General features: G+C 50.4%; 1 protein-coding gene across 3 annotated transcripts in view; it reads left to right on the top strand.

Annotated features, from left to right (window-relative positions):
* DDR1 (discoidin domain receptor tyrosine kinase 1) overlaps nt 1–23,704 on the top strand; it is a 58,377-nt gene extending 34,673 nt beyond the window's left edge. The window contains exons 4-18 of one of the 3 annotated variants that reach the window (XM_033141589.1): nt 56–284; nt 2,110–2,257; nt 2,712–2,814; nt 5,428–5,614; nt 6,911–7,157; nt 7,343–7,495; nt 7,630–7,793; nt 9,679–9,877; nt 14,389–14,499; nt 14,982–15,220; nt 17,390–17,517; nt 18,717–18,917; nt 19,679–19,913; nt 21,428–21,577; nt 23,046–23,704. In XM_033141589.1, coding sequence (XP_032997480.1) covers nt 56–284; nt 2,110–2,257; nt 2,712–2,814; nt 5,428–5,614; nt 6,911–7,157; nt 7,343–7,495; nt 7,630–7,793; nt 9,679–9,877; nt 14,389–14,499; nt 14,982–15,220; nt 17,390–17,517; nt 18,717–18,917; nt 19,679–19,913; nt 21,428–21,577; nt 23,046–23,186 — 2,635 coding nt within the window. In that variant the 3' untranslated portion in view covers nt 23,187–23,704. The remainder of the gene's footprint in view (nt 1–55; nt 285–2,109; nt 2,258–2,711; nt 2,815–5,427; nt 5,615–6,910; nt 7,158–7,342; nt 7,496–7,629; nt 7,794–9,678; nt 9,878–14,388; nt 14,500–14,981; nt 15,221–17,389; nt 17,518–18,716; nt 18,918–19,678; nt 19,914–21,427; nt 21,578–23,045) is intronic. The other 2 variants (XM_033141590.1, XM_033141592.1) reach the window with 2 other exon arrangements.
* Nucleotides 23,705–24,462: the final 758 nt, after the last annotated feature.

Genomic DNA, 24,462 nt, shown 5'->3' with positions numbered 1-24,462 from the left:
TACAGGTTCATTAACATATCTGCCTTTCTGTCTTGTCCCTTTTCTTGCTCTCCAGGTTGGCGTTGAGCGAGGGAGATGGAGCCTGGTGCCCTGCAGGGCCCGTCTACCCAAACGATGCAGAGTACTTGGAGATAGACCTGCGGCGGCTGCACTTCTTAACCTTGGTGGGCACGCAGGGTCGCCATGCTAGCGGACACGGCAAAGAGTTTGCCCGCTCATACCGGCTACACTACAGCCGGGACGGTCACCGCTGGATGCCTTGGCGTGACCGGTGGGGCAACGAGGTAAGCGAGGGGCGGGGCTGAAGTGAGCGCAGGTGAAGGCAGCCAATGGGAGGCGGGGAGGCGGGGCTAGCGGAATGCGTGGCATTCACAGATTCCACAGCGGTCCCGCTCGTGAGGTCAAATGTTAGGCTAAGTTGCGATGTCATTGCTTGAAAAAATATCATCAGACGGCTACGAAATGTGGAATCGCAAATATGAGGTATATTTGTATGATGGCGCAAATTTGGTGAATTGCAGAGGCTTTATTATTCTGTATTTTAAAAAATCTTTAGCAGGTAAAGATTTCATTTTTCAATGATCCAAATTTAGATGGATTTTCATAAAATAATCTTAATTGCCAGGCACCCTTAACGTTGTTTTACGGCATAGACTGAAACATTTAGAGAAGCATTTAGAGAGGCACTTAAAGTAGTTGCCAAGGGATGGGAGGTTCCAGGTGTTTTATCAGGGCTTGCTTTCGAGGCTTACAGAGCCCATTGGTAATCTTTAGCGCCAACAAAGTCTTGTTCTTACTCAGGTGGAGAACCTGTTTCTGTTCTGCCCTGCTTCAGACTGCAGGTGGAATGTGCCTTTTCTCAGTAGCAGATGGCATAGGGGTGGTATTGCTGCTTACTTGCATCAGTTACTTACTTGCATCGCCGGAAGTCAAGGGGGCGAGGTGAGACAGTGGTGCACAGTCGTCACTGTGCAAACACACCTGCAGAGCCAATCTGGCACTCCTGCTGGTGCATTCGCACTACACCAACCTCACCTCCGCCTTGCCCCTACCTCTCTGCCTCCCGGTAAGGAGAAGCGATGCATCTGACTGGAGGTCAACTGAGCAGCAATGTCTCACCTACGCTGCCCGCTACTGAGAAAGGCATATTTCATCATGGGGAACCCCCACCCCACCTGCATTCTGAAGGGGGGCAGGACCAGAAACCGGTTTTGCAGCCAGCCTCTCCACAAAAAGGGAATCCTGCACATGGGAAGACAGCATGTCAAGGAGAAGGCTGGGCTAGAACCCTTCTGGATGACTTTTAGTTTTCTGTTTGGATGGAGTTTTTTGCTCTCTGAAGTGGGAGAGCCCAGAAACAGGTTAACATCTCTTTGAGGACTGGCTCTATGTCTAATAAATAGAGAGGACCTTTCCTAGCATGGCAGGCCGATCTCTTTGCTTATGTGCTACTTCCTGTCAGGATCTGGGGGTCAAACAGCCAGCTGGCTAGCCCCCAGCTGGATTGTCTCCTTCCAGCCGTTAAGCTGCAATGATCCCTCAACCTCTGGTGCGACATAAATCAGTGACCCAAGTCTGCTGACATGGGCACACGTTACTTAGCAGAGCAAATTGCGCAACGAAAGAGGCTTGAGGCTTGTAAAGACATGCTAGCAAACCACGGATTTATTATCATAAATCAGAAACAAAGAAACATGTCGTTTCCCTCCTTCTGTCTTTTCCGAGAGAGATAGTAAAGCAAAAGCAGCAACAACACAACGGAAGTTCCGCTTGTGCCAGCAAAACAGTGCTGGAATGTAAACAGACATGTGACATGTAACAATCCCATGTCTGTAACTAAAGGTGGAATGGAAAATGCACCGCACGTTGCCTAAACCAGAGATGGCTAGTGTGACTCCCTCCAGTTGTTTCTGGACTATAGCTGTTGTCATCCCTGATGGATTGGGCTGATGGAAGTCTTGAGTTCAGCACCACCCGGAAGGCCACAGGTTGCCCATCTCCGGCTTTAAAAACTCCACCAATGTCTTTACTCAAATGCCAAAACTCAGAATTGCCATTGCCTGTGCAGGTTCCCGAGCAATGACAGAAAAGTAACTTCCTGCCCCTTAGGTGATTTCAGGAAATGAAAATACAGAAGAAGTGGTGCTGAAGGACCTGGGCCCCCCGGTTATTGCCCGTTACGTCCGCTTCTACCCACGTGCGGACCGAGTCATGAGTGTCTGCCTGCGCGTGGAGCTGTATGGCTGCATCTGGAAAGGTGAGCCAGCTGATTTTTTTTTTTTTTTTGGTCCTTGATGCAACAACACAGTCCAGCTCATTTCCTGGACTCACATGCATATGCAGAGCTGGTGTGAAGTGATGGTTAAAGCAGCCTTCTTCAACCTTGAGTCCCCTAGATGTTTTTGGACTACAACTCCCATCATCCCAACCCTTTGACCAGGCTTGCTGGGGCTGATGGGAGTTGTAGTTCAAGGGAAATATCTGGATGGCATCAGGTTTGATGGGATTAGGTTGATAGACCAACCGTCTGACTCAACAAAAGGCTCCTTTGTATGTTCCTGTTTTCCTCACCCCTTTTCTGTACGCATGCCCTTGGGGTTTGCTCCACATACCCAAAAGCCTTTGCTGTGCTTGAAGCTTGATCCTCCTGAGGCCTTTCATCAGCTTAGCTTGAGGTCTTCTTCTGAATGTGTTTTGTTTCCTTCCACCAGATGGACTTCAGTCGTACACGGCTCCTCTTGGCCAGGTCATGCCTCTAGTTCCAGAACCAGTCTACCTGAATGACTCCACTTACGATGGGCACAGCGTCAGCAAGTGAGTGAGTGAACATCCCCGCCCCCCCTGTTGTTGAATTCTGGGCTTGGGTGGCCCTAAAAGCACGGTAATCCCAGCCTGAAACTTCAGCTTCAAAGGGTGGGTTCAGATGACCAGGTTAGACACATGACAGCTGCAGACATCACATGATGCATCTGGTTATTTGAAGATTTCATCACCTGTCAGTTCACTGGGTTATGTTAGACTGATCAGCCTTCCTTCAACCTGGTGGTCTTCAGATGGTTTTGACTACAACTCCCATCAGCCCTTACTAGTGTGGCCAATGGCCAGGGATTATAGAGTTGCAGCGATTATAGAGTTGCAGAACAGCTTAGGGAGCTGGGTATGTTTAGCCTGGAGAAGAGAAGGTTAAGGGGTGATATGATAGCCATGTTCAAATATATAAAAGGATGTCATATAGAGGAGGGAGAAAGGTTGTTTTCTGCTGCTCCAGAGAAGCGGACCCGGAGCAATAGATTCAAACTACAAGAAAGAAGATTCCACCTAAACATTAGGAAGAACTTCCTGACAATAAGAGCTGTTTGACAGTGGAATTTGCTGCCAAGGAGTGTGGTGGAGTCTCCTTCTTTGGAGGTCTTTAAGCGGAGGCTTGACAGCCATCTGTCAGGAATGCTTTGATGGTGTTTCCTGCTTGGCAGGGGGTTGGACTGGATGGCCCTTGTGGTCTCTTCCAACTCTGTGATTCTATGAAAATGTGTTCAGACATTTTGTTCATCTCCTGAGAAAACAGGAAGGTAACTTCTGTTTGGTCAGCTTGTGAATGGCGCTGCAAGCCGATTGTGTGACTCCACCCAGAGAGAGTTTCTCATTGCGTAATAGTTGTGGAGTTCAAATAGCCGGGAGCTCAGGGTATCATCTGGGGCAAATCTCAGCCTGGGTTGCCTTTTTATAAAACAGAAGTGAGATAGGACTATAACAGGATTTGTGCTGGGAAAAATGCAGACATGAGCAACAAGAACATTAACAGAAGGAGGGCCCAGCATTAGGTGGGTGACCCATAGTGATAGATAACTGTATGAGAAAAAGGAAAGAAGATTGGGGCTGAGTGAGAGAAGAAAACTAAATAATGGTGTCTAAAAATTATTAGCTTCATATTGGCTACCTGCCTTATTAAAACCTTCTGCCACACCAGCCAAATGCTGAAAATATTGAGGAACTTTCTAAACACTATAGCCATGCTGCGGCAGCCAAGTTTTCTATGTTCTTGATCCTGTAGTGTAGCTGTGGCATCGAAAGACCTGTAGCCACAAGGAAGGCAGAACTGTGTGGGTCTTTCCCATGACATGGGGCCTTTTCTCTCCTGCACAGCCAGCCTCACCTGTCCAGTTCTGGAGGAGCTTGAGTCTCACAGGTAAAGCAGGCAGCAAGTCAAAAACACATCAGAGGAGAGTGAGAGCATTGATAAGGACCTTGGGCAGTTCCAGGTTAACCCTACTGGCTGAAGCATCCTCCTCCCAGTATCTGCTTTAGGATTATACTTTGGCCAACAGGGTCCCCCTTGGAGCTGTCCAAGGTACCATTCTCATCTGCTTTCTCCCTTGACTTGCCTTCGTTGGACACCACCTGCTTTCCCTGTGAGCCTCAAGCTGCCACAGAAGATGTTGTCTCAGCAGGGAGCTAGAGCCAACCAAAGCCTCATGTAGGCTGCCAAGACCTGGAGCGCATTCAGCTCTGGAGGAACCGACTGGGCGGTTAAAGAGCCCTTGCTTATTTTGCAGTCTTTGACTCCTGGAAGGCTGGGAAGCTGGAGACACTCAGGGGACTCGTTCTCTGATCACAGGTTGGTGGAAGGGCTGCTGTGTCTTCCAGCCAGCCAGGTGGGCTCCAGATAATGAAGCACTGACAGCTCCTTCCCTGCACCCAGGAATCAGGCTTAATCTTGTTTGTATCGTATTTCTCCACCTGCTAGATCCCTGTGTTGCTGATCATTGGTCATATGGTTGCAGGTCTTTAAATTCAAAAATAATAATAATAATAATAATAATAATAATGATGATAATAATAATAATAATAATAATAATAATAATAATAATAATAATTTTATTATTCATACCCCGCCCATCTGGCTGGGTTTCCCCAGCCACTCTGGGCAGCTTCCAACAGAATATTAAAATACAATAGTCTATTAAACATTAAAAATATCCCTAAACAGGGCTGCCTTCAGATGTCTTCTAAAAGTCTGGTAGTTCTTTTTCTCTTTGACATCTGGTGGGAGGGCGTTCCACAGGATGGGTGCCATTACCGAGAAGGCTCTCTGCTTGGTTCCCTGTAACTTGGCTTCTCGCAGCGAGGGAACCACCAGAAGGCCCTCGGCGCTGGATCTCAGTGTCCGGGCTGAACGATGGGGGTGGAGACGCTCCTTCAGGTATACTGGACCGAGGCCGTTTAGGGCTTTAAAGGTCAGCACCGACACTTTGAATTGTCCTCGGAAACGTACTATGTCAATATTGTAGAACGAACACATAGAAATGCACTCTCCTTCACACTAGTGCAATGTTTAAGGGGCGCCTTGGTTCAACACAAGGGCCCAGTGTTTTCTTTTTTTCCTTAGTGACTCCCTTGCAATTCTATTCTATTCCATTCTAACCACAGCTTGCATTTTGGGGGCCTTGGCCAGCTGACCGATGGGGTGGTTGGCCTGGACGATTTCACCCACAACAAAGAGCTGCGCGTCTGGCCAGGTTACGACTACGTAGGCTGGAGGAACAGCTCTTTCCCCAAGGGCTTCGTCGAGATGGAGTTTGAGTTTGACCAGCTCAGAGCCTTCACTTACATGAAGGTAAGCGAGTGTCACGGTTGGAGTCAGGTGCGGGTCAGCAACAACAACAACAAAATAAGTCACTTGAGACCAGTGCAGTTAATTCTTGATTCGAAGAAGTAAAACTCAGCTCGGGCCTAGTGGTCTCAGCAACTCTATCCAGGAGGTCTTGCCCCAATGAAGCAGTTGCCAGGAATGAAGGAGAGGGGAGCTGGTTGCAGCAGTAGCGGGAGACACCCTATATTCTCCAGCGGCCTGTCTCCCCTCCAGCCTCTGCTTCAGCCTCAGAGTCGGAGTCTGAACTGCTCTCTGCCACAGCCTCTTCCTGTTCACTAAACCCTGTCGCCTCTCCTGCTGCTGACATCTCCCCCTTCCAGTCTGCTCCCTCTTCTCCATCTAACCACCCATCGTCATCCCACCAGCCTCCTTCTGTAGTTTTCAGATAGACGCGCTTTCTAACCTGGCCTTTAACGCTTGGAAACTGTGTAATAGAAGCCCACCTTCCTCCGGTGACAAATAACGGAAACCTGTAACATGAACAGCTTTTTAAGCCCTGTTCCTTCCGTACAGGCACAGGCGCTGAGTTGTGCCCAATGTGTGTGGGGTTGGGTGGGGGGCTGACCTCACGCGATGTGCATTGTGTGTGACATCACGTGTGTTGTCATGGGCATTGCACGCTGCTTGCGTGATGACTGTCGCATCAGGATAAGCCGACCAGGCCTCCTTCTGATGCGACATTCACGCACCGGTCTGCACACCGTCTTCCCACACTTCATGGCCCGGGGCGGCTTCCCGCCAGGCCTCCTCTGTCCCCTCAAGATTGCAGGGGTTTGTTGTTCCTAACAAACATGGGTGTGTGTGTGTGTGTGGCTGTAGAGGCTTCAGGCCCGTAGAGTCGGACCACCTGCTCACAGGGGAGGGTTGTGGAAGGCCTCTGAGACTCATGGCCCTGTGAGATCTCATGGGAGCCTCCTGGAGGCCTCGCATGACCCAGAGCCCTGTAAGCAAGGCAAAAGGCTTAGAAGTGTTTTTTTTGTGCAGGCAAAACCCCGTGGGACACCCCACAAAATCTCTCGAGAGGCTCCAAAGCCTGAAAAGTTAAGGGTCTCCCTTTCTATTTATTTATTTATTCACGGTCCGTGTAAGCTTGCGACCGCGCGAGTAAAATGAGCATTTGGTTGCGATCGACCTATACACAATGATGGGGATGGCAGGGGAATAAGCTTGCTTCGAAATGGCCTCTCCTTTTGTCACCGCACCTCTAACCCTCTTCTTTTCCACCCGCTGCCCCAATCCAACCTCCCCACCCAACCCCAGGTCCACTGCAATAACATGCACACGCACGGGGTGAGCGTCTTCCGGCAGGTGGACTGCCTCTTCAAGCGCAGCCTGGCCACGGCCTGGGAGCCCACACCTGTCTCGCAACAACTCGCCGTGGACGTGAAGGATCCCAGCGCCCGGTCCCTCACGGTGGACCTGGGAGAGCGGCTCGGCAAGTTCGTCCAGTGCCACTTCCACTTTGCCGGCGAGTGGATGCTCTTCAGCGAAGTTGGCTTTCTCTCTGGTGAGTTGGGGTTGGTTGGCTGGGCTGCAGAGCCATGCAGGTGGAGAGCAGAAGAGGCTGATTCAGGGTTTGAACCCTGGTCTCCCAGGTCCTGGGCCCAGCGCTCTAATTGCTATGCCACAGTTGTTGTTCCAGTTATTTGCCGTATCCACTCCTTTCGTCACTTGGTTTCCTTTTCCTTCCAGAAGTTGTGGATGACCCCTCCTTCTCTGCCTCAAGCCGCCGCCCTCCAGTGATCGCTCTGCCTCAGCCCTCGGGCCACGACGCTCCCATCTCCCCGGCTCTGGGTTCTGCGCAGAGCGAAAAAGCCAACATTGGCTCAAACCTCACGCTCCAAGGTGAGTAGCGCTCAAACCTGAGAGCAAAGCTACCTAAGGAATAATTTCGCCCAAAATTCCACCTGTTTCAAAATGGCGGCACTTGGAGGCCATAAATGGACTTTATTATTATTATTCTCTGTTTCTTTTTTAAGATCTGGAAAGTCAAGGGGAACCAAAATCAGGGCAGCCCATTGCAAAGGACGACAACAGCAACACCTCCATCCTGATTGGGTGCCTGGTGGCCATCATCCTTCTCCTATTGGTTGTTATCTTCCTCATCCTCTGGCGGCAATATTGGCAGAAGATCTTGGGGAAGGTAAGCTGGGCTGCAAAACGGGGAAGATGATGCAATGGGTGGCCATGGTTTTGATGGCCCCAAATTAAGGTGGTCTTACCGCTTCGGAGCGGGCAACTTAAAAATCTGCATCCGCTTAAGTACATTTAAGACTTTCGTTAACTCAGGCCAACTTCCGCTGGCTAAGACACATCCCATTGCATTGACTGGAAATAGAATCTTACTTTTAGATATACTGCTATAAAGGTTTGTTTTTAAAGCATGTAGAATTAAGGATCGCTCCCCTGTTGAGGAGCCCACCCGCTGCGTCTCTTCATGATTCACTGATCAGGGTAGGGCCTCTCAGTGGGAAAAGGTGGCTTTGGATGCAGTAGGGCACCTCCAGTTAAAAGGATATCAACTAGAATTTGCTCTGCCTGAGACCCTGTAGAGCCCCTTATTCTCACAACAATCCTGCGGAGTAGGTTGGGCTGAGTGATAGTGCCTGCCCCAAAACCAGCCCGTTAGCTTCATGGCCATGGGCCTGTGTATGCCGAACCCTTGTCCGGAATGACACTGGCTTTCTTAGGTCTGCTGCGATTCTGGGGTGCACCTTTAAAGCCCTATGCGGCTTAGGACCCTCATACCTAAGGGACCGCCTCTCCTGGTATGTCCCAGGTAGGACCTTAAGGTCCTCAAATAATAATTTGTTGGAGGTCCCGAGCCACAAGGATGCTAGGTTGGCTTCAACTAGGGCCAGGGCCTTCTCAGTACTGGCCCTGACTCGGTGGAACAGTCTGTCACAAGAGACCAGGGCCCTGCGGGATTTGGCATCTTTCCACAGGGCCTGCAAGACGGAGCTGTTCCACCTAGCCTTTGGGTTGGTTTTAGTTTAACCCTGATGTTTCGTTCTTTTGGTGTGATTGGTGGGCTACTTAAAAATGAGGCTGCAGTTTAGATTTTATTTTATTTTATTTTATTTTATTTTATTTTAATAATTTTTATTAATCAAAATACAAACTTACATATACATACACATAAAGTTTAGATTTAATTTTAAATTGTATTTTAATCTGTATTTTAATGAATTGTTTTATGTTTTTGTTGTGATTTTATTGGTGTTAGCCTCCCTGAGCCCGGCTTGGCGGGGAAGGGCAGGGTATAAATAAAATATTATTATTATTATTATTAGTAGTAGTAGTAGTAGTAGTAGTAGTAGTAGTATTATAGGGCACCCTTAAAAGGCTACAAGGGGCCTCTTGGGCCCAGCTAACAGCCTACCTGAATGGGAAACAGCTTCAAAATGTGCCCAGCACTCCCCTCCAATGTGCAGAGGAAGATTGGTTATGGAGTGCAAATGAACATTGACCATGGAGGGCACTTAGGACTGACCACGGAGAGCAAATGAACAGGATTGTCATTATTTATTGAATGTATGACTGTGAGGGGTGGGGGTGGGAATGTCTTCTGGGGCAGCTTGTCTGCCATTACCAGTCTCCTCATAAAGCAACCGCTGATAAATTTCTGAGGGACCCAGCTTGGGATCCACCACTAGGTAGGCCGAGAGAGAGCCAATAGTTCTGGAATGATCTGAGGCGGGGGGGGGGGGGCCGGAGAATCTGTGGGGTTAAAGTCCCAGGGGAGGGTCTGAAGACACAGAAAGTCAGCACCTTGCGGAAGCTAAACAAGTTTGAATTGGGTCAGTGCCTGGTGAGCAGCCACCTGGGGCACACATCGGACGACGCCATTACAGGAAGGCAAGGTATAAATGTAAGAAAATAAAGAGCTGCAGGCCGAGACTCCCCTCGATTTCTTGAAGGAGAATTGGGCGAATTAATGCCTTGAGGGCCTGAGCAGCGTGAGGCTCGCTGTGTATATCCACTTTGGCCATGGCCTCTCGGGCGACTGATTCTCCCTTGCCCCATAGGCGCAACGCCGCATCTCAGACGACGACCTCACCGTCCACCTCTCGGCGCCAAGCGACACCATCGTCATCAACAACACGATGGGCTCCCACCGGCACTCGAACCGCTACGAGCGCATCCACTCGGGGGAGACGGAGTACCAGGAGCCCAACAGGGCCCGCATGAAACTGCCGGATCTGCCCCACAGCGCTGAGAACTCTGGTGAGGGGCCGGTTGTTGGATTTTGGGGGAGGGCGGAGCTGATCCAAAACAGGGGGAGGGGGAACGTGGTGGTTTTGCAGAAGAGAAGGCCGAAGCTATTGAGGGGAGCAGGGAGAGAATGGTTGAACCATTGGGAGAGGCTTTTGTAGGGGTGGCAGTAGACGGGAACATCTGCGTCTGAGGGTCAGAGCAACCCAAATCCCTCATGGACACCTAGGTAAGTGGTAATAGCTAAGGAGCACATAGAAAACCTCCACAGGATCTTAGTACCATTGGCCTATCTAGACCAGCATTGTCTACCCTGACCGGAGTGTCCTGCCACTGAGCTGTGGCCCTTTGCCCAGATCATAAGGCGTTTTTTCCCTGCCTCTCTTCTTTTCGCTTGTTTAAGTGAACATTCTTGTTCTTGGGATGTTGAATTCTCAGCCCAGCACCGAATCCCAAACTTCTGCAGTATGTTTGCGGGAAACTCAGAGCGGGCTCGGCCCAGCCGTGTGGGAGGTGTGGGAGACTGCTCGCCTCGCTCTGTGCTGAAAGGGACCACGGTTGCTTAGGAAGAATCTTGAGCTTCTGTCAAAGCACCAAAGTCTCAGTAAGAAGGGGAAGGGCCGCATCTGAGGGGCAGAGTGCGTGCCCCACAGTTTAGAAGGTCCCCGGCGTCTGCAGATAGGGTGGTGAGAGACCCCCTGTCTGAAACCTTGGGGGGGTTGTTGCCCGTCAGCTTAGAAAATACATGTACTGAGTCATATATAACTGGTGTAAATCTGGCTGCTACGAACACCTTGGGAAGATGTGCAAACCAGGTGAAAGATTTCGTATTGGCGAATAACCGTTTAATTAGGAAAGTGGTTGGCTTCGATCCTTTCGACTCGTTGGGGGTCCTAACCAACCGCAGAGGAGGGTAAAAACAACAACAACAACTAAAACTTCCCCCCTCAATTTCCGTCTTTTCTCTCAGTAAAGAGGTTGATTATTCTGTGATGTTTCAGCCCTGCCTACCCGCTTGCAGGGGCGTCGCAGGGGAGGGGCGGTACGCCCCCTAGCGACAGGGGAGGGTGGGGGTGACAAGCGGCGGGTGGGGGTGACAAGCGGCGGCCCCTCCCACCACTCCCCACGCGCCGCCACTCCCTCCTTAACCCCGGAGCAGCAGCGCACGGCCCGCCTCCAGCCAGTGGCGAAAAAAGCCGCTGAAAGAGGGGGCTTTCCCCCTTTCAGCGGCTTTTTTCGCTGCTCCGCTCCCTGCCTGCTGGGCTCAGGGAGCGGAGCCCGGGGGGAAAGGACAGGGGCAGGCCAGCGAGGGGAATGACACCCCCCTCGCTGGCCCAACCCCTCTCCTTTCCCCGGGACGGCTCCGCTCACGGAGCGTTGCGGTAGAGGGGCGGGTCAACTGGCCCGCGCGGAGGCGTCGTTCCGTGCGCATGCGTCATGACGTCATGCGCACGGAGCGACGCCCCGCCCCCATGGGTGCCGCTTGGCTTGCCGCCCCCAGCAGCCCAGCGGCTAGCTACGCCCCTGCCCGCTTGCTCCTGTTGTGCAAAGAGTGTTGTTAAAACAGCATTTGGGGGGGGGGGGGTTCATGTGTGTGCGCGTGCAATTAGCCTCCAAGTGGAAGGAATGAGAGAAAAATGAAAGTGGATTTAAACTGACCTAGCACAGTGAAACTACTTATTTAACAATGTAGAGTAAAGGTAAAGGTAAAGGGACCCCTGGCCATTAGGTCCAGTCGTGTCTGACTCTGGGGTTGCGGCACTCATCTTGTTTTACTGGCTGAGGGAGCCGGCGTACAGCTTCCGAGTCATGTGGCCATCATGACAAAGCCGCTTCTGGCGAACCAGGGCAGCGCACGGAAATGCCGTTTACCTTCCCACCGGAGCGGTACCTATTTATCTACTTGCACTTTGACGTGCTTTCGAACTGCTAGGTTGGCAGGAGCAGGGACCGAGCAACGGGAGCTCACCCTATCGCAGGGATTCGAACCGCCGGCCTTTTGATCGGCAAGCCCTAGGCTCTGTGGTTTTACCCACAGCGCCATCCGTGTCCCTTACTCAATAAAAGGGCCTGGGAAAAAATTAAGTGTTTTTTACCTAGCACAAAGAAGGTATTAAATTCCAAAGCAGGGGTGTCTGCATTGGGAATGCCCTTTGAGGCATCTCTTATTGTACTCATAAGCTGACCTGGGAAAAGCGAGTCCTCCCATTACTTGTGACCCAAATAGGTGGGTTGTTGTTGTTTTTTAACAATCTAGGAGGGTTGTAATGTATTTCTGTTTTTCCGAGTTATCATTTTAGGTGCCTGCATATTGATTTATTGAATTTATATCTTACCTAGGATTGCGAACAGATACACAATTTGAAAATGAAAACGTTCTAGAACAGTCTTAAAACAATAACAGTTAAGAACATCGAAAAGCAGTTACTGTTAAAAACCTTTTGAAACCACTTGCAGGTTGTTGTTGTTGTTTTATATTAAAATTATTATTTTTTAAAAATCAAATTCTTCCACCCGGCGGTTTCAGGGCTTTTCAGTAACAGTAATCTTCAGCCATCAAGTGCTTGGGGAAACAGGAACGTTTTCAAATTCCTCCTGAAAGTTAATAAAGATGGAGACACTTTATGATACCGTGAAGAGATATTTATGTTGGGAACAAGCCAGAACTACCACTTTGTGGTTAAAAGGAAAGGGGGCCGTTAATATTTTATTTTTATTTCCCATTAGAGAGACAAAATGCCTTTAATAAACAACGACAAAGCATGCCTTTCAAACATGGATTAAAATTCACCACATCGTTAAATGAGAGCTTTACTGACTAGTTTCCCAACTGAAGTGTGCAGCTTCATTGTGAAATATAGGCAGTACTGCCAGCCACTATAATTCTGTAATGCATTTAGACAACTCTTTTACTGGTGGAACACACTGCTAATCTTATGGAAGGGTCTCTTGGGGTTCAGTTCAGCAATTCCGGCAGGCATTGGCTCAGATTGCGCAGCCCCTGCGATTAACTCTCATAATAATAGAGCAGCTCTCAAATTGTGTGGGTTTTCTTAGGATGTCTGGAAGGCCGGACAGAGGGAGAAAGGGGTGAGGGTGTCCAAGGCTTGTGGGAAGGAGATGCAAGAACCAAGTAGATGAGCCCAACGTCGTCACAAACTTTTAGGGTTTTTTTTTTGGTGGTGGTGGTGGGGAATTTGCTTGCATGTGTCAATACAATATGCTGTATTTTGCTGGGCTTTTGCTGTGAACTGATAGCAAGCTGTGAATGTCTGGGTGGCATTCAAGGAAGGAAAGAAGGAAGCAGAGTGGTTTTAAAAGTAGCCAGGAATCAATGGGCCAATCTATATGTCCAGCAAAAACATCACAAGGGCCTTCCTGGACTATACCGATTCATATATTAGAACCGTGGGGTAGCTTTTATAATGCTTCATAGCATCAAAGGAGCCCCTTGCAAGTAGAGAACTAGCACACTAAGAAGAAGGCTGGGCTTCTCTCCTTATGCGCTAGTTGTCTGCCTGCAAGGAAGAACCTTTTGCATGAATGAGCATCTGATAACGTGACATTGCCTGTGGTTGTGAGTGGTGCAGTCTAGGAAGGACTACGTCATTTTGACGGGCGTTTAGCTTTGCTCAGTGCTTTTTCCATTATCCTGAGAGAGGGGAAAACGGGAGAGGAGAACTGGGAAAGGAAGCAAAAGGAACATCTAAACAAATGAAAAATGTGAAGAGGGAGGGAGAATGAGGAACCTGCATGTTCTCCACTCATTTGCAACTGTGGCTGTCCCTTCCCACCATTACTGCATTTTGTTCTGCGCCCCCATCCCATAGTCGCTGTGTGTTCAACACATACACACGCCACCCTGCAGAGGATCCCACATTTCTGCCATCTACCCAGAGATTAGTTACGGTTGTAGCCCGAGGCCTAGTTTACAGAAACAAGAGCCAAGTTGAAGAAGCTCTTCTTGGACTACACCACTTCAGGTTGACGGAGGGGAGGATCACTTGGCAAAAGTGCTCTCCCGGAGCGTGGCATGAAACCCCTGAAGGATGGTTAGTCCAGGACCCTTCTCCTTGACATTTGGCTTCTTCCACCTCTCATATCAGATGGGATATTTCCCAGCCCAACCGGGAGATGACAGGAATAGAACCTGGGACCTTCTCTACCGCTGAGTTTAAAGCCCTCTGGGTTCGTGATTCGAAAAACAGGAACCAGAAAACTCCTGGCTTCCTTCCAAGGGCTTAGAGTGAGCTAGTGCAGGAGGGCTGGGCAAGACTCCTTCCTTCTCTCCGAAGCGCTAATGATGGCGTGTCCCCATTATTATATTACACGTCATTTGGTGTCTGTGTCTCTGGCTGTTGTGTTTGGGACGAGAGCGCCCCGGCAAGGGAACAGGGAATCCCTAAAGCGCTGCCTCTTCTCTGTGTCACGCCTTCCCTTCCGTGTGCGTCCTTCCATCCGTCTGTCCGTTCCTCATCCGTCCCGTTTGTTTTCTCCGCCCGCCCTCCCCGTTCTCCCGACAGCTCTGCTGCTCAGCAACCCGGCTTACCACCTCTTCCTGGCCACTTATGCCCAGCCAATGGGAAGGCCTGCTTTCCCGCCACCCAACCGGGTTAAGCCAGTCAACACCAATGGTAAGGAGGGCGGCCACGCCCGTGTGGCGCGACGGGGGAAAACCTGGGTGGCCACATTCCAAGCTGAGAACCTTCTGCCTACTGCCATTTCTCCCCCCTCTCCTGCCAGGGGGCGCTGTCTGTCTCCATCTCTCTTCCCACCCCACCCCCCCTCCCCACACACCATGTCTGTCCCCAGTTCATTTCCCTCTTGTCTATCCTGTGCATGGCTAACCTCTCTCTCTCTGGCTCTGACAACGTTGCAACTTTCCGCTTTGCAGGTTCTGCGACGCAGCAGCTTCTGGGGTGGCTGGAGGGGGCGAGGATTTGCGCAGGGTTCCCTCTGCCCAGAGCCGAGATCCAACTGGCTCTTGAGTTTTACACGGCTGCTGGGTCCCTGCAAAAAGCAGCCACCCTCAGGGCGGGGCAAATAATCTCACCGCGTTAGCTAGGCGAAGGGGACTCGCTCCATGTTTCCTTACCCCTGCCTTTCCTTCCCACAGCGTGTGGCGCTGACTACATGGAACCGGAAACCGCAGGAAGTCAGCCGGGCTTCCAGAACAACGTTCCGCATTACGCCGAAGCCGACATCATCAACTTGCAAGGGGTGACCGGCGGGAACACCTACGCGGTCCCGGCTATCGCGGTGGACGCCCTCGCCGGCAAGGACATGGCGCTGGGCGAGTTCCCCCGGGAGAGGCTCGTCTTCAAGGAGAAGCTGGGCGAAGGGCAGTTTGGCGAGGTGAGTCCATCTGTAGGTGTAGAAGGTTTTTTTTTAAAAAAAAAACAACAAAAACACGAAGGCTGCTGTCAGGAAACCCCCCTCCCCACGGCAGGTAGCGTCCCGGGATCGTATGGAGTACAGGGACCCTCCCCTGCTGTTTACCAGCTCGTCCTCCCCCCCCCTGCCGGAAGTGACTATTCTTCCAGTGGGGAGGGGGAGTCAGCGGCAGGAAGGCGGTGCAGGGGCTCTGTGAGGATCGCAGAGCCTCAGCGCCGAGGAGATAGCGGGGAACAGGGTCAGGTTCCCACGCTCCGAGGTTGCAGGCAGGAAGTACGTGGAAGGGGGAGGCGGCGGTTCAGGATCCCGCACCTTTCTTGCTGGACAAAGAACTGGAAGGGTTCATTCCTGGACTCTGCAGAGGGATGAGATGGACGTTTGATCTTTTGCTCCACTGTATATAGCTGTGCACAATAAAGAACTTAGTTTTAGAAGTTCTGCGTTTGGCGCTTTACTCATGAGCAACCACTGAACGTCCTTACAGCTGCTGTGGACGATTGTTTCGGAGGGAAGGCGGGATGGACTTTTAAAGAAACAAAACAGTAGAGCACAAGGGGAAGGAACGCAGGAAATGTACCTTTCACTGAGGAAGACTTCTGGTGGACCAACTCTGCATTGCCTCTGTTAGGGGCAGCCAAAGTGGTGCTCTCCACAGCCTGTCGAATTTTCAGCTCCCGTCATCCCCATGTGAACTACAGGACCACCTCTCCCCATATTATTATTATTTATTGAATTTATATACCCGGAGGTCTCAGGGCGGTTCACAGAAAAGATCAGAATAAAAACAACAACCTAATAACTGTCCCCACCCCCCGCGAAAAGAACCACCACAGACCCCGCAATGGTCACCTGAGGCCCTTCTTTGTGCCAGTGGCGGACTTCAGGCTCTCAAATTTCAGCGGTGCCCTGTGTGGCACCATAATTTGGTGCCTCCTCCCCACCTCCCCACTCCATTCTAGGCGCCTGCAGTGTGGCACCCAATGCCACCCCGAATCTGTCTCTGTGTGCCCCTTCCAGGGGGAGGTCTGGAGGGTGGCAACACAAGAACGGGCCTTTTAAGTGGTGGCTCCCTGCTTGTGAAATGCACTATCCAGGGAAGCTCACCTGGTGCTGTCGTTACTTAACTTTAGGCACCTCTTCTCCTCCTTAGTTAGTCAGCCTATAATTAAGTGCGTCGCCAAGGCTCAATAGCTCTTAGCGGGCAGTTTTCTTTTGTGGGGATCCGTTCATCAACCTCTGCTTCTTAGTTTACGCGTACTTTCCATAGGGCTTTAAAAATGTCAGACGAGAACATGCTAAGTGATGCTGAGGTTTTGCACTTGGAAGACTTCCCATCTGCTCAGGGCAAAACTGTTTCGCAAAGCTCCTCTGTTTATAACCTGCACCACGTGCTGAAGCAAGAGTAAATAATAAGCTGAGGGCCTAGGTAAAAACAAGGCCAGGAAAGACGTAACAGTTGAGAGCCTGGGAAGCTGGGGCCCCCCAAGGGTAGAGATGGCCTGGGCTCTCCAGGCGTGGCTGGATTACAACCCCCATCGTACCTGAGCATTGGTGATGCTGACTGGGGCTGATCTTGAGAGCCACAAATTCCCTGCACTTGTGGCAGATTTCCAGAAGTCTTTGGTTTCTGACCCCTTTTTATGTTTTATTTGGAAAGGATGATGGGTGCTGTGAAGCCCAAAGCGGGTGCGTGGGACATTTTGTTTTGTTTTTGCTTAAGGTAAAAATATCTGGTCAAAGGGTGGAGCCACAGGTCAATGGGTGGAGCCACAGGTCAGTAGGTGGGGCCATAAGTCAGATGTGGACCTTGGCGAGTTTAGGCCACAAGGGGGTGGAGCTTAATTGATCAAGGGAATGGGGTCAATGGAGGGGGGGGACCCCTCACAAACATGGGCGGTTTTCACAAACTTACCTGATTACCAAACTTGAGCTAAAATACTGAATGGGCGCCCAACTGTTGGCAAGTGCGTTTTCACGTGAAGCGTGGGAATGTCACAACCGGCCCTGCTTGCTTTGTGATGGAGCGACCAAGTGATGGAGAAAGGGGGCGGGGGGGGGGGAGAAGACGCTGGTTTCTTATTCTCTTCCTTCCCCCCCAGAGTCACCAGGTTTGTTTTTTTCCTTTAAAAGGTCCACTTGTGTGAAGTGGAAAACCCGCAGGACCTTCCGAGCCTGGAGTTCCCTTTTAATGTGCGCAAGGGGCGCCCTCTGCTGGTGGCTGTGAAGATTCTACGCTCTGACGCCACTAAGAATGCCAGGTAAGTGTACAAACCTCTCTGCCTGTGTGTGTGTGTGTGTGTGTGTGTGTGTGTGTGTAGTTTGGTAGCCTGATCCTCCATAAAATTTGCCCAGCCTTCATCATCATCATCATTTTTAATTTATATACCGTCTTTCTATCTTACAATACTCAAGGCAGTTTACAAGCTGAAGGAACAAAAAATGTACATCTTATAATAACAATTTAATGCAATACAAAAATGTGATAATGAAACCATCCAAGTTGGTGGCTGCCACCTGCCTCCTGTGGGGGCGAGTTCCACAGTTTAACTCAGGCATAGGCAGACTCTGCCCTCTGGGTGTTTTGGGACTACAACTCCCATGATCCTTAGCTAACGGGACCATTGGTCGGGGATGATGGGAATTATAGTCCCAAATCATCTGGAGGGCTGAGTTTGCCTATGCCTGGTTTAACTGAACGGGCAGGCCCTCTTCTGGAAGAGATTTATCTAACTTCATGTTCAAAACATCTGCTAATGGGATCTCTGCAGTCCTGGTTCCTATCAGAAGAAGAAGAAGAAGAGTTTGGATTTGATATCCCACTTTGAGGAGTCTCAAAGCAGCTATCATTCTCCTTTCCCTTCCTCCCCCACAACAAACACTCTGTGAGGTGAGTGGGGCTGAGAGACTTCAGAGAAGTGTGACTAGCCCAAGGTCACCCAGCAGCTGCATGTGGAGGAGCGGGGACGCAAACCTGGTTCCCCAGATTATGAGTCTACCGCTCTTAACCACTACACCACGCTGGCTTGAGTATTCCCCTCTGTTCTCTATATCTTTATTCACCTGCTTCCAGTTTTGTTCTGACCTGCCTTTGAGCAGGGGCTGGTGTGATTTAAGGGATGCGATTGTCCCTGGCTGGGCTGCAGGCCCTGAGTTAGGCAGGGACCTAACAGCTAGAGTCAGCCCCATTCCTGTGATCCCCATTATCTCACCTCCTCTGCTTGAAACCAGCCTGGGAGATGCTCTGAGTGTCACAAGTGCTGAGACAGCACTTCCCAAACGTTTCTGGATTTTGTCAGTTGCCTAATTTGTACCAGTTTGCAGAATGATTGCCAACTGCCAGGTTTCGTCAACCATCCTTTTTTTTTTTTTTTGCACCTTCATCTTTCGATCTGCAGATCGATGCAGAGCCCTTTTGTTTGTTTATCCCTTACACAACCTCTTCTTCTTGCCTGTCAAGGAACGATTTCCTGAAGGAGGTGAAGATCATGTCTCGCCTGAAGGACCTCAACATCGTCCGGCTCCTGGGCGTTTGCGTGAGAGACGACCCCCTGTGCATGATCACGGAGTACATGGAGAACGGAGACCTCAACCAGTTCCTCAGCGGACATGAGATGGAAGACAAGCTGGGCGGGAGCCCCAGTGGGAAGCCGACAATCGGGTACCGACTCCAAGCTGAGATGGCTCAGTCAGTAGAGCATGAGATGCACAATCTCAGGGTCGTGGGTTCGAGCCCCACGTTGGGCAAAAAGATTCCTGCATCGCAGGGGGTTGGACTAGATGACCCTCGTGGTCCCTTCCAACTCTGTGATTCCATGGCAGCAGAATCCAACCCATTTTGCCTTGGAAGTCCCGCCCTGATGGCGTCGGTCGTCAGGTGTGCATTTTAGGTGCAGCAGCTATTTTTGGGCCGTTTCCGAGGCAAGAGGTTAACAGAGACTACCCTTTCAGAATTTCCCCCCAGCACTTGCTTCTGCATTTAAGAGGGCCGTTACTGTTTTTAAGTGGTAGAAAAGTATTGCGTTTGGCAAGCCAGTGCCTAAACAGTGTAGCTTGAGGATTCATGAACAAGGCTTTGCAGCTGAGCCTTTTAAAAGCAGCTACCCGAGTCTTTAATTTCAAAGGATGAATTTCAATTTTGAACTCTCTTGTTCTCCCCACCCTGCTCCCCGGCCAAGACCTACCAAAGTAAAAAGTAATGGGCCAGCCAGCAAAGAGTGAGCTTGTGATGTTCCTCTGGATTCATAATTCACTAAAATCTTGAGGGGGTGGTGGAAATCTACCCCATTCAATAGTTGCGTTCCCTGGAGGCCAGCACTTTACAGAGCCACCCCAGTGCCTGATGGGAATATCCCTTGCATCTCTTCGGTCTCAGGGTCTCAGTGTTCCTGATGTGCCTCTCTCTCTCTCTCTGCTACTTAGCTATCCTACCCTGGTCCACGTGGGGGCCCAGATTGCCTCAGGAATGGCGTTCCTTGCCTCCCTCAACTTCGTTCACCGGGATCTGGCGACGCGGAACTGCCTGGTGGGCGAAGGCTTCACCATCAAGATCGCCGACTTCGGCATGAGCCGGAACCTCTACGCCGGGGACTATTACCGCATCCAGGGCCGGGCAGTGCTGCCGATCCGCTGGATGGCTTGGGAGTGCATCCTCATGGTGAGAGCACCGCTTTATAAAGCGGGGGGAGGGAGCCTGTGACCTGCTGGATGTTGCTGGGCTACAACTCAACCCAACAAGATCCGGAGAGAGCCAAAGGTTTTCCCCACACCTGCTTTGAGGGTCGTCTTATAATGATCTGCCTCTTCCCTTTCCATTTGCCTCGCCTCTCTTAGTTGCCATTTTCCCTGTTCAAAATGGAGCCGCTTTTGGTGGCCAGAAAAAAACAACCGAGAGTTTGATGTGTTAAATGCACTGTGCGTTTAAAGCGATACCACACCCCCTTTTTAAAAAGGCACGGCTTCCCTCAAAGTATACCCTGGGGGAACTGCCGTTTGTTAAGGGTGCTGAGACTTGTGGTGGGGCTCCTGTTTCCCTCAAAGAACTTCAGTTCTCAGAGTGGTGGTCAGGAGTGAGCCGTTAGTAAACCACACTTGTGCAAGTTGGAGTTAACGCTTAATTCTGTTGGAAGCCTGACTCTTCTTCCCCTTATTCCTCCCACCCTCCTGGTCCAACTTCTGCCTCTGTGATTCTGCCACTGGATCTCCCAGCTCACTATCTATCTATCTATCTATCTATCTATCTATCTATTTATTTAATATAATTTTTATTAAGTTTTCTAATTTACATTTAAAAATACTCATTTAAACAACCTTAAATCAATGACTTCCCTCCTTCTCTTTCCGTGGTTCATTTTGCATACCATACATCCCTGCATATTTTACATGAACGAAACCATTCAGTAATCAATTGTTACATCCATTAAAACTTATTTATGCTTTTGAATTTTATCTTGATGCTGCCAGCGTTTTAAAATGAACACTATTTTCACCCATATATCCAGTAAACATTTTCCAGTCTTCTTTAAACGTACATTCTTCTTGTTCTTTTATACTGTATGTTAAATCTGCAAGCTGCGCATATTCCACCAGTTTAAGTTGCCACTATTCTTTGATTGGGATCTCGCTCGTTTTACATTTTTGAGCTAACAAAACACGGGCCGCAGTAGTGGCATACATAGTCTTTTTTGACACCTGGGAATTTGCCAACAAACAGGACTCTGAGTCCTCCCAGCTCACTATTCCCTGTTACCTCTTCAACTTCCGCCACCTCCTCCTCCCTCTGGCCACTCATCGTCGTCCCACCGCCAATCCCCTGGCTCTTGAGTCTTCTTTCCTTGGGGGTTCCCTAGCAGGTTCCTCCTACCATTCCTCTGCAATCCAACATGGCAGTGGTTTAACAGCCAGTGCCTCTTCCCAGGGAACTCTGGGAACTGTAACTCTGCAAGGGGAACAACCCCTCAGCACCTTTAACAAACTACAGTTCCCAGGATCCTTTGCAGGGAGCCATTACTGTTTTAAAGTGGCGCGACGCTGTTTTGACTGTGAAGATAGTTCTTCCAAGTGCTTGAGGACGAAGGCAGAGAGTGAGGGATGAACAGGGCGGGGACTGCCAGGACCACCAACGAGTATATGTGGCCTCTGTTATTCACCCTCCGGCTCTGTTCCCTTCAGGGCAAGTTCACCACAGCCAGCGACGTCTGGGCGTTTGGCGTCACACTTTGGGAGGTGCTTATGCTGTGCCAGGAGCAGCCCTATAGCCAGCTCACCGACGAAGCAGTCATTGAGAATGCCGGCGAGTTCTTCCGGCACCAGGGCAAGCAGGTAACAGCAACTGGGGAGCCTGGCCCAGAGGCAATTACTTCTCCAGGAATCTGTGCCGCTGGGGTGGGTGGAAGGCAGATCAGGAGCTATGAGAAGATTTTGGGGTCTCTGTTTTCTTTTGTGTTACCCTTTTTTTTTGCGAGAGAGTGCATTCTGAGCATCGCCAGTTTTCTTTCAGTAAAATGGGTTATTTTCTTTCGCTGCAGCGGTTTGTTAGATTTCCAAATGTGCCCCTGGGCCACAAAAGGGTTTAGGTTTCTCCTGCACCAAGGATTTCTGACTCCCGGTTGTTTAGCCATAGCAACAACGACGCCAGCGAAAGCTTTCTGAACTTCCTTCTGCATGAGGCTGCTGAGTTTAGAGAATGCTTGGGGCTAGAACCACAAATGTTCTTTTTGTGTGTGACAGGATGTGGGGATTTCTTCATGCTGGTCACATGCACAGCCCAGGTCCTGTTACAGTGGTACCCCGTGTTATGCACGTGACCCATTCCGGATCGTGCTACGTAACACGAATGCCCCCCCAAAGAAAAAAACCCGGAAGTAGCGCGATTTGAGCGCTTCTGCGCATGCGCGAAGTGCACAGAAGCGTTCTGCGCATCCGGGGATCGTGCGTGGGTTGCACACGCTCCGGAAACGCTTCTGGGTTGCAGGCGTTCTTAACTCAAACGTCCACAACCCGGGGTTCCACTGTATTTACATCTTCCTGAGTATGTGCTTAGAACAGAGGTCAGCAAACTTTTTCAGCAGGTGGCTGGTCCACTGTCCCTCAGACCTTTTGGGGGGACCGGACTATATTTTGAAAAAAAATATGAACAAATTCCTATGCCCCACAAATAACCCAGAGATGCATTTTAAATACAGTGGTGCCCCGCTAGACGAATGCCTCGCTAGACGAATGCCTCGCTAGACGAAGGCATTCGTCTAGCGGAAGGCTGCCCCGCTAGACGAAAAAGTCTATGGGGCTGCCTCGCAAGACGAAAAATTTTCGTCTTTTTTTTCCCCGTTTTGCGGAGCACGGCTGTCATTGCCGCTCCGCAAGACGAAAAACCCGCTAGACGAAAATTTTCGCAGAACGAATTATTTTCGTCTAGCGGGGCACCACTGTAAAAGCACACATTCTACTCATGTAAAAACATGCTGATTCCCAGACAGTCCGCAGGCCAGATTTAGAAGGCGATTGGGCCGCATCTGGCCCCCTGGCCTTAGTTTGGGGACCCCTGGCCTAGAAGCTCCTGTCCCTTAATGCTGTAAACCTCCCCCCCCACCACACCCAGTCACTAGCCGTTCCCTTTTAATCCAGAGCTCCTCCTCTCAATCCACTGGGACCCTCCCCCAAATTGAACTCCTCCCATGGGCCCAATTTCTCACCCCCCCCAACCTGCCCCTCCAGTTCTCCGAGCTCCTCCCATTCCTCCTGGGTCACATGACTTGCCTTGTAACCCCCCCTTTCCCCCCTCCCTTCCCAGGTCTATCTCTCTCGTCCACCTGCCTGCCCGCTGGCTGTCTACGAGATGATGCTGAGGTGCTGGGCGCGAGAGGCCAAGGACCGCCCCCCTTTCCAACATCTGCACCGCTTCCTGGCTGAAGATGCCCTCAATATGGTGTGAACCGGATTGGTGCCGGCCAGCGGAGATTATGTTTAAGGACTCTGGTTGCGCCACAGAGACTGCTGAGGGAGGAGGCAGGATGGAGCTCAAGAGGGCGTCAGGCTCTGGGGTGCCTGCGGGGGGCATCTTCTCTGCCCATCCTTGACTCAGCCTTGGTTGGTCCACCCATTGCTCTCCATCCACTCCTCAATATGACATTCTCTCTCTCTCTCTCCTCCCCCATTTCTCCATCACCCCCCTTCTGCTAATCTTTAACAGTCTCTCGAACCTCTCATGATTCAGCACTGCCATACATTTCCAACACATTTCCCCTTCTCTGTTTTCTGGCCTACCTATTCACATACATACCCAATTCTCTTCTCGTCCTGGTCCTTCTTTCTATCTAATGCAATTCTACTTGTGATTCAACCGATCTGCCTTAATCTGAACAAACTTCACCAGTACCCACATGTTGACTGTGTTTCCACTGCATTCGTTTCATCCACAGGCCTTTTCTGTTATTCCCAGTGTGGTGTAGTGGTTAAGAGCGGTAGACTCGTAATATGGTGAACCGGGTTCGCGTCTCCACTCCTCCACATGCAGCTGCTGGGTGACCTTGAGCTAGTCACACTTCTCTGAAGTCTCTCAGCCTCACTCACCTCACAGAGTGTTTGTTGTGGGGGAGGAAGGGAAAGGAGAATGTTAGCTGCTTTGAGACTTCTCAGGGTAGTTATAAAGCAGGATATCAAATCCAAACTACCCCTCCTCCTCCTCCTCCTCTTCCTTCTTCCTCCTTCCTCCTTCCTCCTTTCTCCTTTCTCCTTTCTCCTTTCTCCTTTCTCCTTTCTTCTTCCCCTGTATATCCAGGTTCTCAAAGTGTGAGTTGAGCCTCCCACTAAGGCAGCAGGGATTGTTGTTGTTGTTGTTGTTGTTGTTGTTGTTGTTGGGGTCTGCTAGAAGGCCCTCCCTAACCTCATTTTTTCAACGCTACGCCAGGTTACAACAAGTCTTCTGATTGGCCAAGGAGACAGAATGCTCGTCCACTCGCTTCCATCTGGGCACTTCCATGCTAGGCACAGTGTCCCTGCAGCTACGACAGATGGCTTGAGTGTATGAACTTGGAAGACCAGGATTCAGGTCTTATTGCAGCCATAAATTCACTAGGTGGCCTTAATTAACCCTGTTCCCTCAGCTGCACACCCTGAAGGTGTGTGTGTAATGATACAAGCCTACTTTACAGGTTTCCTGTGGCGATTATTGAGATAAAGCTATGTAGGAAACTTCTGAACACCCCCCA

Source organism: Lacerta agilis, chromosome 2, assembly GCF_009819535.1.
Source record: "Lacerta agilis isolate rLacAgi1 chromosome 2, rLacAgi1.pri, whole genome shotgun sequence".
Classification (NCBI taxonomy): Eukaryota; Metazoa; Chordata; class Lepidosauria; order Squamata; family Lacertidae; genus Lacerta; species Lacerta agilis.
Note: the sequence above shows the minus strand (reverse complement) of the source record. Positions and strands in the feature narration are given on the sequence as shown.